General features: G+C 43.9%; 1 protein-coding gene across 9 annotated transcripts in view; it reads right to left on the minus strand.

Annotated features, from left to right (window-relative positions):
* Positions 1-13,752, minus strand: part of LOC106495814 (teneurin-4-like) — a 315,416-nt gene that overhangs the window by 49,820 nt on the left and 251,844 nt on the right. For 7 of the 9 annotated variants that reach the window (XM_067314277.1, XM_067314208.1, XM_067313916.1 and 4 more), the window contains 2 exons: positions 13,007-13,276; positions 8,060-8,239 (listed from right to left, as the gene is read on the minus strand). In XM_067314277.1, coding sequence (XP_067170378.1) covers positions 8,145-8,239; positions 13,007-13,276 — 365 coding nt within the window. In that variant the 3' untranslated portion in view covers positions 8,060-8,144. Of the gene's footprint in view, positions 1-8,059; positions 8,240-12,786; positions 13,277-13,752 lie in introns of those variants that run through there. The other 2 variants (XM_067314406.1, XM_067314474.1) reach the window with 2 other exon arrangements.

A 13,752-nucleotide genomic window follows, 5' to 3' on the forward strand; every position in this document is an offset into this window, starting at 1 on the left:
AGATCAGGCTGCGGGATCCTGAACCATCCTTAACGGCCAGTGAACAGCCAAACATATTCAGATGTGACTGGGGGACCCTGAGCTTTGCGAAGGGATCAGGAGAGCAGGTTTATTCCCCTGCTGTGGATCACAAAAAGCATGGTTTAGGTATACAGTTTCCTACATATATACATCTATATTCTGTATGCATAAATGTCTATGTCATCCTTTACCTAGTTGACTGAGCCGATGCCATGCAGAACTAACTCAACACTTTGCAAACACATAAATAACCGTGTCTTTAGCAACCAAACTTATGCTTAAAGACGGAAGCCTAGTTTCTTCGGAAGGATCTATTTTCTGCATAACTCCATCAGGCGGCATTCCTCTAATGCCGCTCCTCATCCTCCGGTTTGTGGACTGCTGCCTCCCATACCAAGTTTTCTGCTCTTCCACCTGGAACGGACACCTGGGTAAGCTGTCTGCAGTGCCCCAGGTCATCACCCTCCTTTTCCCGAGAAGTGGCCCAAGATTAACACTCTTTCAGACTTCTACAACAGCGCATGGCACTCATTTCACAGCAGTCCTCCGGCGTATGACAGAACGAATCGTCAATCTGGGAAAAACCAGGCATCTTCAAGGAAACGTTTGCACTGAGCGAGCTGGGCATGTGCTGCCTTTTACCTTCCCTCTCTCCCGTAGGGAATGCGTTGCATTAAATGGTGAGGAGGAGGAGCCCCAGCTACAGGAGAAGTTTGCTTTGCTGAGCATTAATAAAACTAATGGGGTGTGTTTGTGTAACACCTTTCATTCCAAGAGATCGAGTGCTTTGCTGGCCTTAATCATTTCACCCGCCGCTGAACTGCAGACACCTCTGGGGTGGAGCATTAACAGCTGCTCGGCGGAGCACAGCGACGCAGCAGAGCAATTTAACGCAGGAGATGCGCCCTATTCCAGCTGCAGGTGCAAAGGGAACTTTGTTAAGTGCAATGTAATTATCGAAACAGGTGGTACCTGGGAGAGAAGGATTCGTATCCCGAGATACTCCAACCTGGGGCTACGTACGGAGCCAGCGCTGCAGCCTGGCTGCGGCTTCGCCGTTGAGCGTCAATTCACTTTCCCTCGCAAGGCTCCCCAAAGGAAGTATTTCAGAGTCTTTTTGTGGCTTTCCACATTCCCACTCTTTCAGCCGAGGATTGTAATTTGCATCTCTCTAACACCTAAAACAAACTAGAACCGAACGAAAAGCGTGGCTGTAAATGGAGGCTCGGTACGTCCAAGTTCCTTACAAGCAGCACAATGCTCCGTCGGTTATAAAATCCACAGATTATGTAAGAGGAAGAAATCATTGTCCTTAAGCTATTCATGGCAGGGTAGCTTGATTTAAATTGTAATCATGGTTTTAACCAGCAAACAGAGAATCTTGATTTAAATAATCAGTTTTAATCTTGTTTTGCATTTGTGCTTTTCACTTATTTTCTTTTAAAACTGGTTGATTCTCACTGATTGGTATAATTTGGTGCTTCTTTATGCTAAATCAAAGAATATCCTATATCTATACATATTTATTCCAGCAATTATATAGTTCAGCATGCATTTATTCAGATCCTTACTTTTTACATTTTTTATGAAGAGAAAATGGTGAACAACAGATTTCTTATTCAGTAGATGATTGCTGGATTTTTTTTTTTTTGTGTTTCGTTTTGTTTTTCATTTATTTGGAATTCACGTCAAGCTGCCTTTAAATGGAAACTGGAATTCAGTTATAATTTCACCCCCCCTCCTCCCAAACGGAGGGTAATAAAACTACTTGAACCTGCTGGAGATGCAAGAAGAAAATAAGTCTTGTGCTGGAAGTGAATTGGCGTTAACAAAGACAGCGTTAGCTGGGGAGCTGAAACGAAGGAGTATTTCCAAAAATGCTCAACTATGCCGTTTCTTCAGTGGCAAAGCTGGCTTAGATAGTTCCCAGGTGTTTTCACTACCCCACCTGTAGCCACTGGCCCTCAGTTGACCCAAATCAGGAAGATTTTGGGGTGGGATTTCTGCTGGTTTTCCTACTCCGGGTCAAGCTAGTCTTGCCACATGGTCTCAGCGAGGCCGGTGAACCTGCACGGGAACGGGCAGCTGGGAACCTCTCGAGTTGGTTGCCCCTCCAAATAAAAAGCATCCTGGTACCTCGCTTGTAATATGCCTGGCCGCCGTTTTTTATTCATGCAGATCTCCTCCTCCCCTGCTTTCTAACTGCCCGTGGATTTCTCCCTTCTGCACACGCTCATCGAGCGGCTCTGCTTGAGTGACTTGATGGGAAAAAAATCCCCCTTTCCACCTGCAGAAGAAGCAATTGCTGTCAGCAGCTGATTTAGCACCTCCACAAACTGGTTCCAGGCGCTTGCTCAGAGACTTTAGCCTATTCAGTGCTTTGACTTTCCTTAAAACTTTGGCCGGTAAGGCACAACGGCTTGGAAAAGCTCTGAGAATGACTTAAAAGTCTCTAGCTGATTCTTCTGCATTTAAACCTGAGCGTTGGTTGCCGTAATTTCACATTTCATTTTAAAGAGTTTATCTATTATAATTAAAAAAGTACATTTAATTTAAATTAAATTAAAAAACCCCCTTTTTTTTTAATTTCCTCCACTACAAAGTGCGCAAACCAGGACAGGAATCAAAGTGCGCGTTTCTGAATGCGGCAGAGAGCTGTCATTCGGATGAGGCGATTCTCCCCCAAGTTTGCCGCATCCAAAGTTGGTTGCGGGAGGCCCCGTAGCACTTTGGAGGTCATTAAGTGCAGCAGCGAGAAGAGGGCTGTGCTCGCTGCCAATCTGCACCGCTTGGCATGAAAAGGTCTTGCCTACGGAGAGAGCTACAAGGGGGGGGGGGGGATAAAAAAGCCACCGCTTGGTTGCTGGAGCCCGGGAAGAGCCGGCGTTTTTCTGAGCCTTTCGCGCTCTGTTTTCAGCAAGTGCCCGGAGCGTCCGTGACCATTAGCGGACCCTGGAAGCTCTTGTGATCTCCAGGAGAGCTTTTTGTGTAATGGCCCCTGTGACACTATTTATCTGACGCTCTCCATTTCGCAGTCGCACGACTCCGTTCTAAATAACAGCAGCAGCAACAATCACGAAAAGCAGCTTTTTTTCTCCCTCCCCCCCCCACCAACATGTTCAGTGCATGTTTGAGGCACTGCCTAAGCCGATATCTTAAATCCCTTTTGCACTGAGAATTCACTTGATATATTAAGGGATAGAATTTGAGTACACTTGCTTTGTTTGCTGTTATTCGTATGTATGATCAGAAAAAACTTAAAGAGGGGGCCGGAAAAAAAAAAAAACAACAACTAATGTCCTCATTTCATAAGAGGGAATTAAGATGAAAAAAGGAAGAGACATGAAGCCAAGGTTAAGCACCGTCCGTGGCAGAGGCATGGATTAAACGGCTCGACCTGCAGCCCGGTGCCTACCCAAAAGCAGCCCTGCTTTGACTCCCGTAACACATCTTCTGCTCCCCAAACGCCTTTGTGCAATTCAGGCCGACGTGGCAAAGACTTGTCTTTTGACTGGGCCACGATAAAGTTCTGTTTATCGAATGTTTAATCTGCAGGAATGCTGGATAGAAATTAATAACATAGCCTTTTCTCTTTATATACGTGGTTCAAAACGGTCTGTGCTGGTAGGGACAGAACAAAGCAACAGCCTGCCGTACAGCGTATAATTAAAGTTTTTAGGGACCGATCCAAGAAACACTGAAACTTTGCAGAATTAGGGCAGCGTTGCATTTTCAGCCATTGCCCTGGATTGAATAAAACGGCACAATTAAACAATTAATCAAAAGCCCCTGAGAAAGCAAGCACTGAGATTTTAATGAACAAACTCTCACGGCAGGAGCTTTATCGGGAGCTCGGCACACCCCTCTGGGCATGGGTATGCAACGGCAACGACATGCTCTTTGCTATCACTTTGTCCCCCTTGCTGGTGGAGAAACGTCTCGGCGGAAAAAAGCCAAACCAGCTACCGCTGGAGGAGACTGGACCCGCTACAGATTAAGACACTGTGTGGTGGACCTGTAAGGAGATGCAGCGGTCCAAGAAACATAGACATGACCATCTAGGAATGCCCAAGCGGCGAGAAAGCCTGGCACCCCCTTTCCCTACGTGGGGAAAAGCGGGGGAGCTCTTTGAAGGGCTGCGATGGCACCTGCGATATCCTGCTCGTTTCAGCCTGGCGCGGTCCCTACACAGCAGCGACGGAGCAGAAAAGGGGGAAGAGGCTGAGGGAAAAATCCCAGTCAATGCTGACACGCGCACATCCCAAAGATACGGGTCGGAAGCCAAGTGTTGCCATTAAAAGGATCCTCGGCTTGTTTGCAACTGAACCTGTCTGCGTTCCCTCTAGGGTGTTTCGCACCAAAAGAAGAAAGTAATTTATGGCACGTGGGAATAGTATTAAAAAAAAAACACAAAAAAACTCACAGATTTATTTCCAGAATATTTGGCAGCTTGCCTGCAATACTGCACAACACAATTATTTTCTGTAAAATCGTCTCCATGACAAGACAGTTTAAAGTGACTGAGGGAAGGACAAAAATTAACAGTGTCATTGAAAAGAACAATAAGTTCTTACCTGTTAATGTTGTTTCTACGTGCCCTCTCCACCAATATCCCAGCTATTAAGAGTTTATTCAGTTTGGGCCATTTTTTTGGGCTGTTTGATGGCTTCACCATCATCACAATAATAATAATATGAAACCTACACACTAACCTATATTGAACTGTAGTTCATTACAGCAGAATTACATTGTAAAAGGGTTTATGTCAGAGTCCTTACAGACACAGGTTACAGCAATAAAGAAAATGCATCCCCTGTGGACATAAAAAAAATGGGAGGACGTCTTTTTCTCTAGAGACAAACACGCCGGGAACAAGGTATATCCACCCCAGAAATGAGTGGGAGTTCCTTCACCGAACAAAATCAAGGCACTGCCTCTGATCACTAATAGAGCAATTGAATTATTAGGCCCCAGATTATCCCACGTAATGTAGCCACCTAAACTGGGAGCACTGGTGCCGCTGGGTCCCTCAGCAGTCCCTGGGGGGAGCGCGGTGCTTCCAGAGGGAGATTCGGCTCTCGGGTGGGTTGAATCCTGCCTGAGACAGAGTGACATCCCCTTGTTTCTGGGTTTGAGAGGTTTTATGGCCTCCTGGACAGCGGTTTGGTTGACCGTGGAGAGAGATTAAGGTTCTGTTGCCTTGAACCCCACCAATTTCCCATCCCATCAGGGTAAAGCTTTCTCTGAGACTCTTGTGAAGAAGTAAGATCGTGCTTCACCTCTTCACTTTCAGAAAGCATCCCAGGGCTAAAGTCTAGAAATGACAAAAAAGATGAGAGGACAGAACATAGGAGGGACTAGGAATCCATCGTCAAGAATGGCCATGGTTAGAAAGCTGGATCACAAGTAAGGAACATGTAACAGCCTTCCAGAGAGCCATTTTTCACTGGGGAATGTAGCATTTGGGCTGGTGATGTAGTTAAACTCTCCGTTTTAGGACTAATACTCTTCATAAGAATATTAGTATCTTTACGGTTGGAGAGCCAGAAGGCACATTCCTTCCCCTGACCTTCACATGTCAGGTGACCGTCTCATCTCTGAATATTTTTATACAGCTGGCTTCAGTGGGTTGCAAAATCCAAGCAATCACAAGGTACTATCAAAATGGGGTATTGCTTGCAAATGCTACCTGGAAAAGGAGAGTGTAAAAATTCCTGGGAACTGCAACAGTTTGGATTAGTGAAAATCCACTTACGGACCAGCTACTCATTTTGGTAATTTTCCAGGGCCGTTTGCTATCATATGCAATTCATGTTGGATCTTTAGTGTTAAGGGTTCTGCCTAATTTTTATTTCAAGCTGAAACATCTTGTTAATGTTAAGGTTACAGCTGATAGGAGCCAAGTGAAGGATGACAGCCAGCAGATGCCTGATCTTGACCTGGTAATTCTAATTTATTCTTGTCTTCCCCTACTCTAAAGGCATAAGACAAGCTTAAGAAAATAGAGCACATAGCACATTCCTTTTTTTTTATTTATTTTGAGGAATGTTTTTTTTTTAAATCTCTGTTCTGAACTCTCTAGAGTCTGAGCATCATATTTTTGCCTACACAATTTGCAGAAGAAGCATGTCCGAAGCACACACTCATTTACTGAAAATACTTCATAATGCACTATTTAATTCAAAAAAAAAAAGAAAAGAAAAGAAAAAGATGATGTTGCTGCAGCCACAGTAACAATATTAACAATAGACTATATGAAGCTGGAGAGGAAATTACTCAGCAAAAAGTGGTAATAAAAAGAAAAGTCACCATGGATTATCAGATGTGTTTTTAACAAATAATTTGTAATGCTAAGATTACACAGTAATTCTGGCACTGCTAATTGCACTGATATATTGAATTGTATTTTGGGCCAGTGATTTGGGTCAACGTGATTTGGGAAATAGGGAGGTGAATGCAAGAAAGGCTGAGTAAAAATACTTGCAGTGCAGAGATTCAGAACCGTCTAGGAGCACCTGGAAAGGCCCCTGGAAGCATGTATAGATCCCATTAGAAAGATGAGCAACAGACAACCAAAGGGAACAAGAAAAATCCACAGAAATAATTACCATTTGACTAAGGTCCCCTTATCTATTGAAAAGAAGCTTTGAAGAGAAAATATTTGGAAAAACCTGATGAAATTCTGGAACATGTGGTTTGATCGTCATGACAGCTTTCTGATTTAATAAGAAGCAGAAATATATACGAGAAACCTGGCGGTGAACAGCATGTTGCAGTGTGTTTCACCAGGAGTACTGGGATTTCTACCAAGCTGGCACTCTGACTATTTTTCAAAAACAGTTAGTTACCAACATACACCTAGGACCTGATCTAACACCACTGATATCAATGGGGGTTTTCAGAGGCTTCAGTGAAGTCTATATCAAACCCCCCCTGAATAAGTGAAAGTATTAGTTAGACTTCTTAACTACCCAGGAGAAATAAAATTATATTGTTTCTTTGGTGTTTCTAATTCGAAAGGCTCGTCTTTAATTATTTCCTGCTGTAATTTACCCCTGTGTTTCTAAATATCTTTTACTATTATTCAATTCTATCAAGTCTTAATTTCCTATGCAGTTTTTAAGCGTTTCTTCCAGCAGCAGTAATGGCTTAAGGAGCGTGGAATCAGAAAGTGTGGGGGTGAGTGCAAGAAGAGCTCTTTAAATCATCTATTATGTCAATTAAATGGCAAAGAGTTGGGTCTGTGATGGTAGAACAGGCAAAAATATCACATGAGCTTTTCAGGTCCTAATTAGTGCTACGTTTCAGTTTTACAAAACTATATGAGAATTTTCAGGAAAGACAATTTATTTGATAGGAAAGCGAAAATTAACCATGGCATATTCGCTTCCATTCTGGTCATTTTGGTAAGGCTGGGAGAGCGGATATTGTGCTGGCTGCTTTCATGATAGTTTAAAAACTCATTTAAATGCATCCCAGAATAGTAGTGACTAAAAGAAAAATTATTTCTCTCTGTGGGGTGTTGGTCCAGCTATGTAAAATGAATTGGTGCTCTTAATCTTGTCACCAGTGAGTAAGTGTCTGTATTGCTATAGTCCCCATACCACATTTGGCACTGACTAGTGATATCAGAGGTGAAGCCAAAGACAAATGGACCTTAAGATTAAACCGCTCTTCCTAAACAGCGGCAACCAGCAGATGTGTGGTGGAAGTGTGCTGCGCCAGTTGTACCTGCAGCCATTTCCTCGTTAAATATGAGATCTGTATCCAGCAATGCTGGTCTGACCCCCTTTGCAAACCTCAAGTGCAGGCGGGATTGTTTTCGGGAAGAAAAGACACGTTTTCCCAGCTAGCATTTGAGCTGTTAAGACGGAAAGAGGAACCCAGCTCTGCAACACAGTGCAGTCCGCCAGCAACGATCCCGGAGCCTGAATTTTGGCTTCCAGGGTGGTTATATCTGGAATTTGAGTTCATGTTTACTTATCTCTAAGTCGGCTAGATAAGCAAATTCCACACTTCAGCAACACTTATGCTGCAATAATTTCTTTATACAATACATCACAATTAAGCAGGCGGTTCTATGTAGTCTCCAGCGAGGCTGAACTGTCTCGAGCCGTCCGATGTTACTCATCCTGTCTGTGAGATCTTTCTGGCCTCTTGATACTGCCCACATTCTTCCCAAGAGGAGATGACGACAGAGAGAAACATCGGCTCCCCTCTGCACATGTACACAACATTAATCACTGCTGACTTGTCGCGCTAAGGAAGAAAACGCTCCCGCTCTCTCCGGCTCCCTCGCATGTTTAACCAACTGCCTGCCTTGATGGAAATTAACGCTAAGGAGAATCCTTCGTTTGCCTGAGCTTTTTTGAAATGGCTGACAGTTAAGCTATACTTTTAGAAAAGGGCTGCAACTTCACTTTTACAAAAAAGCCATTTTTAAAAATGCAGTTGGTCCAGTTATAAAGTAATCCTGCAGCGAATGTGCTCAGTTAAGCAGTAAGCTCTTTATCACATCTAAGGCAGACAGAGAAATACTCCTCTTCTCTTGGGAGAGGATTCTGTGCAGGAACGCCAACATTTTCTGGTCAGCTGTCCTGTTCAGATCTGTCAGGGGACTGTGAACATGATTCATGACAGCTTGGGCAGATCTGGGGTAGGATCTCCTGTCAGAGACCCAATATTTGGATATTTGCGTATACACGCTGTCCATCTCTACTTCTGTTAAGAACGCCCTAAGCAGTACAAAAGCCTGAAGTGCTCGAAGCCCAGTTTGAGCAGTCCAACATGCACCCAGAGCCAAAGAAAGCTCAGCAATGCTACAAATTACTGAAATCGGAGAAACAGAAATGCTCGAGACCAACATGTACAACCACTCCAACTGAGACAGCCTCCAGCCGTCCAGCTGATCTGGACCATTCCCAACAGCTATTTATTTATCCTATCGTTAAAAACTTTTAGTACTGGAGCTCCTCAGACTCCTCTGACAATCTCTTCCAGTGCCTAATTACCTACATGCCATGCACAAGGAAAGGCAGATGGAGCTGCGTTTGTTCAGCTTGGACAAGAGGTCTCCATGGGGACATCTCGTTGCTGTATTTTAACTACTTTATGTGTGGGGATATAGAGAAGATGGAACCAGACCGCTCTCAGAGATGCCTGGTGAAAGGACAAGAGGTAACGGACGCAAGGTGCAGCAATGGAAAGTCTGACTGGCCATAAGGAAAAGAGTTGTTCACAGTGAGGGTGGTGCAGCCCTGGAACCGGGACAAAGAGGTCTTGGGATCGCCATCCTGGGAGATACTCACATTGCAACTGGAGAAGGCCCTGAGCCACCTGAGCTAACCTTCAAGCAGGAGGAAGCTGGACTGGAGACCTCCAGAGGTGCCTTCCAACTAAATTATTCTGTGAAGCTATACTTTTACAGTGACGCCTTTCTGATGAGAAACATTTCGCTTTTAGCATCTGACTAAATGGCTGCAAAACAAGTCAAATTCTAGGGCACTACTGCCATGTTCTCCCTCATTGTACTTTTTTTCTATGTTAAGTGCAATTGCTGGCTCAATGCAAAGGCTATTCTGGGTTACCTGGGGTAATACCAGTTAAGTCAGCTCCAGAATCAGGTCCAAATGACCACTTCAGGTCAACCTTGCTGAGAAACAGAGTGAACTAGTATAGGAAAAAGGTTCTGCTAACTTTGTTGCTATACTTCCAGGACCCAAAGTCCTCCCTGTGCATGGCTCTGAACTGTTCATGCGAGTTCACAATTTCAGCTTAGCCTAAATGGTCACGCTGCAAAAAGCCCTTGAACTTCATTAAGCATCTGTGTGAACAGCACAGAGTGATTGTGTTAGCCAGGGATGAGGTGTGGTGACTTGAGCTGTCCTCTCTGTCCCCCTAATCTGCAAAGAGACCAGTCAGGTCGAGGGAAAAGCACTACCCAACTGCGGGAAGGTTATTGGGTCTGTTTGTGTGCGCGGGATTTGATTTCAGGGCAATTCTGAAGATGTAACTTAAGTTAACTCTTCATTAAGAGCAAACTCTTAACCTAGTAAAAGTATTCAACCTCCTGGAAAGCCTGGGAGCAGTTTAGATAAAGCAGTGCCTGGCTTCTCATGCCAGCTGCCTGTGCAAGTGATTTATGGACTGTAATATGCCATGGAACCAGACCACTTCATCAGTTTTCTTAAAGACAGAGGGGTGGATTGTGGCTGTACTTACTGAGCAGCATATCTCTGTTCCTTCAAGGCATCACCACGCCTCAAAGAAAAACAAAGCTTCTCAGAGGAGCCAGATCTCTCATTTTCTAAGAACACAATAAATGTCTTGGTAGAGTTGTGCTTTGACGGCTTTGGATTTATAAACATCAGAAGTAAATTCTGATTATTTATTTTAGATGAATAATGAACAGCATAAAAATCAGGGATGTTAACCTTCATTGGAAAAGTTGGTTTAATGGGCCCCATAAAATCTTCTACTGATGGCAGGTTCATAAAGCTCCATATTGACTTCAGCTAAAGGGTATAACTTCTATCAATACTGTCAGCAATTAATATTGACTAATAAAGGTATCCTGTAAACTGAGTCATAGCATTATGTTACTTTATGCTGCCATTAGCAAAATTTCATGTCTTCTTGAAAACATATCTCCTATAAATCTGAGTTTTCTCAAAATAGCCTGTGTGATGGCTAGCAATGAAAGTGCCCATAGTAACACTGCTTCTGTGTAAAATGAAGAAATGAAGAGTAATTTTCTTGACAAAACTTCTAAAAGGATCTCAAACACTCACTCTCTCCAACAGCAGCTTTCAAGATGCCAGCACTTTGTTCACAAATGCTTCTCACACCTTTATATGTGCCAAGCAATAACAAAACAAAAATGTCCAAATCTTAAGATTCTGTCCTTAGTCCCTCTTCTCCTTTTCCTTATCTGTTTGGATACTTTCATACCACAAATTCAACTGCAATCTCTGTATTGAAAAAACGTATGTCTTTCTCTCAACTCCGGACAAGTTTTTCTGATTAAGATAGAACCTGGCTGATCTCACTGATGTCTTCCCAGCGAAGTCTAACGGTCAAGGCAAGCTTCACAACAGCAAAGATCGGCTTGTAATATTTTCCCTCGAGTTCCACCACCTCTTTTTTATCAATGTGAACAATGCAATTACATACTGGGCACTCTCACTCTCCAGATTTTATGTATGCTACATAGACTTTATTTTTCAAACATGATATAGGCTTTCTCATTCAAGACACCCAACATCTAAGACTGCAAATCCTTAGGGACCAAAGATACTTCTTCTTCTCTATTTATACAGCAGTTAAAAAAACCTGAAGGTATGTTCTCCACCCTTCTGGTCTTCGTTTTCCAAAGTGCTATGAAATGGTGGTTCAACTAGTGGTTAGTGTGGCACTACATTTAGGGAAGGAGGAATTGGACGCTGTCTCAGTACTGACTTAAATCCTACTGCCTCTGCTATTAGTCTCAGCAAAGCTATTCAATACGTGTGCTGTTGCTAATGTGTTGTTGCTAATATAATTTCATTTGTAAGTGATCTGCAGGTACAAAGTTGCATTTGCACATGTAGAGATAGCATTACGGAAACTAGTGAAAAAGACTCCAGCAGCTAATGTGATTCTTCTCTCTTAAAAAAAAAAAAAAAAAAAAAAGGACTAAATTTCTGTGGTTTGCTTTTCTTAGCAGGCCTGGGCAGAATCACAGCAGCTCGTACGCCACCGCGAAAAGCACAGGGGAGGGACTCAAAACGGGATGAAAATGCAAGGTGTTTGCTTTGTTTTTCTTCTTAGAGATTTCTTGGGAGTGTGCAAAACTCTAATTCACCCTGATAATCCCTCAGGTTTTTGGCCAAAACGCAAGCCTTGGAAGTAAAATGATATACTCTGTCACTGCCCTTCTGCCTGTCCAAATGGGTGCAACCCTGTAAAATGCTCCATTAAGAAACCTAAAAAATACTGTAAGGATATATTTTTAAAAAATCTTCTTTAAACAGAAGGCCATTTATCTTTGAACTTTGCCTAATGTATCATTATCGCCGAACAGAAACTTAATAAGCTTCTACTGTAATTTTGTTGGAGTTAAACATAAAATCATGTGGGTGGTGTATGTCTCACTGTGTCATGGCTTCCCAAGGAAAAGGTATCATCATTTGTCACTATAATACAGTGGCAAAAAGCATAAGGAGAGCAAGCAATACAGTCATTTCACATCAGCTTTCTACGCCGAGCTCGAGCTCCCAATGACTTGTACGCCGCAGCTATATTAAGAAACAGGCTGTGCCATAATTGAATTAAAGGTGCAAAGGCATATAGGGCTGCGTGAACCCCAGGGTCAAGCTGCAATTGAATCAAAATCCTCTCTCCTTCCTACACGGCTTGGCAGAACTGCTGACCAAAAGGTTCGCAGACCTACAAAACACGCGCAGGCGGCTCTGCAGCTGGGGACGCAAAGTTACAGAGATAAAAAACCCATGACCTTCAGCTTTTATTTCTCGCAAAGAAAAAGGCTTCTAAAAATATTTCGCCGTCGTTTTCCTTCAGAGAGCAGTCAGCTGATTTACATAAATGAAACGGCTCCTGTCAAGGAACCAGCTAGCAAAAGAAGGGGATTATCTGCCCCGAAAATCTGTAGCAAAGATAAGAGCAGCATCGGGCAGGGGAGGGGAGATTTAAATGCTTTTTGTCTGAAAGGTCGCTACAAAAAGCAGAGAGAGTATTACAGCCGCTTAATGATCTCTGTCGCTGTGATAAATAAGCAGGAGCTTCTCCAGCAGTTTATTAACAAACACGCGGTAGGACAGTACAAAAGGCCGTGACATGGGACTATTAGAAGAGTGTTTTCTCTGAGTCTGATCAAAAAAAACCCCCAAAAACCAAAAAAACACAAAGGGAGATTTAAGCGGAGTGGTAAAAACAGGCATTCCCGACAGAGCTCAAGGCGGACGTCGCGTGCGCGGTCGTCGCTTACCGGTTTCGGTGTTCTCGTGCTCCGTGTCGGTGAGCGTGAGGTTGGAGTTCGCCCGGCTGGACAGGCAGGAGCTGCGACCTGACTTGGTGTTGCGTCCCCAGAGCCTCACGGGGTGCTCGGGCGACATGACCACGTCCGCCTCGGTGTCGGCGTCCGAGCCGGCGCTCATGGAGTAGCCGCAGTGGGGCAGCCCGATATCAGTCCGGTACAAAGTCCCGTGCGTGGGCGTCACGTCTTCAAGGCCCAGCTCTCGCAAGGAGAAGTTGGCTCCTGGGGGAGAACGCAGCACTGTGGTTACTTTTTAATAGGGGACGGTTTTGTCTAGCACAAGTCAACAGCAGAACCGCTCAGCCGCTGCCTTCGAGTGGGACACAGCAGCTCCTGAGTCTAAACGTCACACCAAAAGTTCCTGTTTTGTAGTCTTGGTTAGTGACTGAGGCCAAAGCCCAAAAAGGTATTCAGTTACTGCTTTTGGGGTGCCTAAAGCCTCACAGAAATCAAAAGCAAATTCCTTCTTTTGTGGCATCCAAGGAGTCGCTTGACATGTATGGACCTCATTTTTTCCATTTGCAATGAGCAACTCAGCACCTGCATCATAACCCTGCCGGGCATTTACCTCATCCATCACAGTGCAGTTCACAGAAACTGGGAGTATTCAGCATTATCATCTAATTTGCAGAAGACCAAATCATCTGGGATACCAAGTGACTGTGCCAAGACCAAAAAGCAGCTGGATTCCTGCCTCT

Source organism: Apteryx mantelli, chromosome 1, assembly GCF_036417845.1.
Source record: "Apteryx mantelli isolate bAptMan1 chromosome 1, bAptMan1.hap1, whole genome shotgun sequence".
In the NCBI taxonomy this organism is placed as follows: Eukaryota; Metazoa; Chordata; class Aves; order Apterygiformes; family Apterygidae; genus Apteryx; species Apteryx mantelli.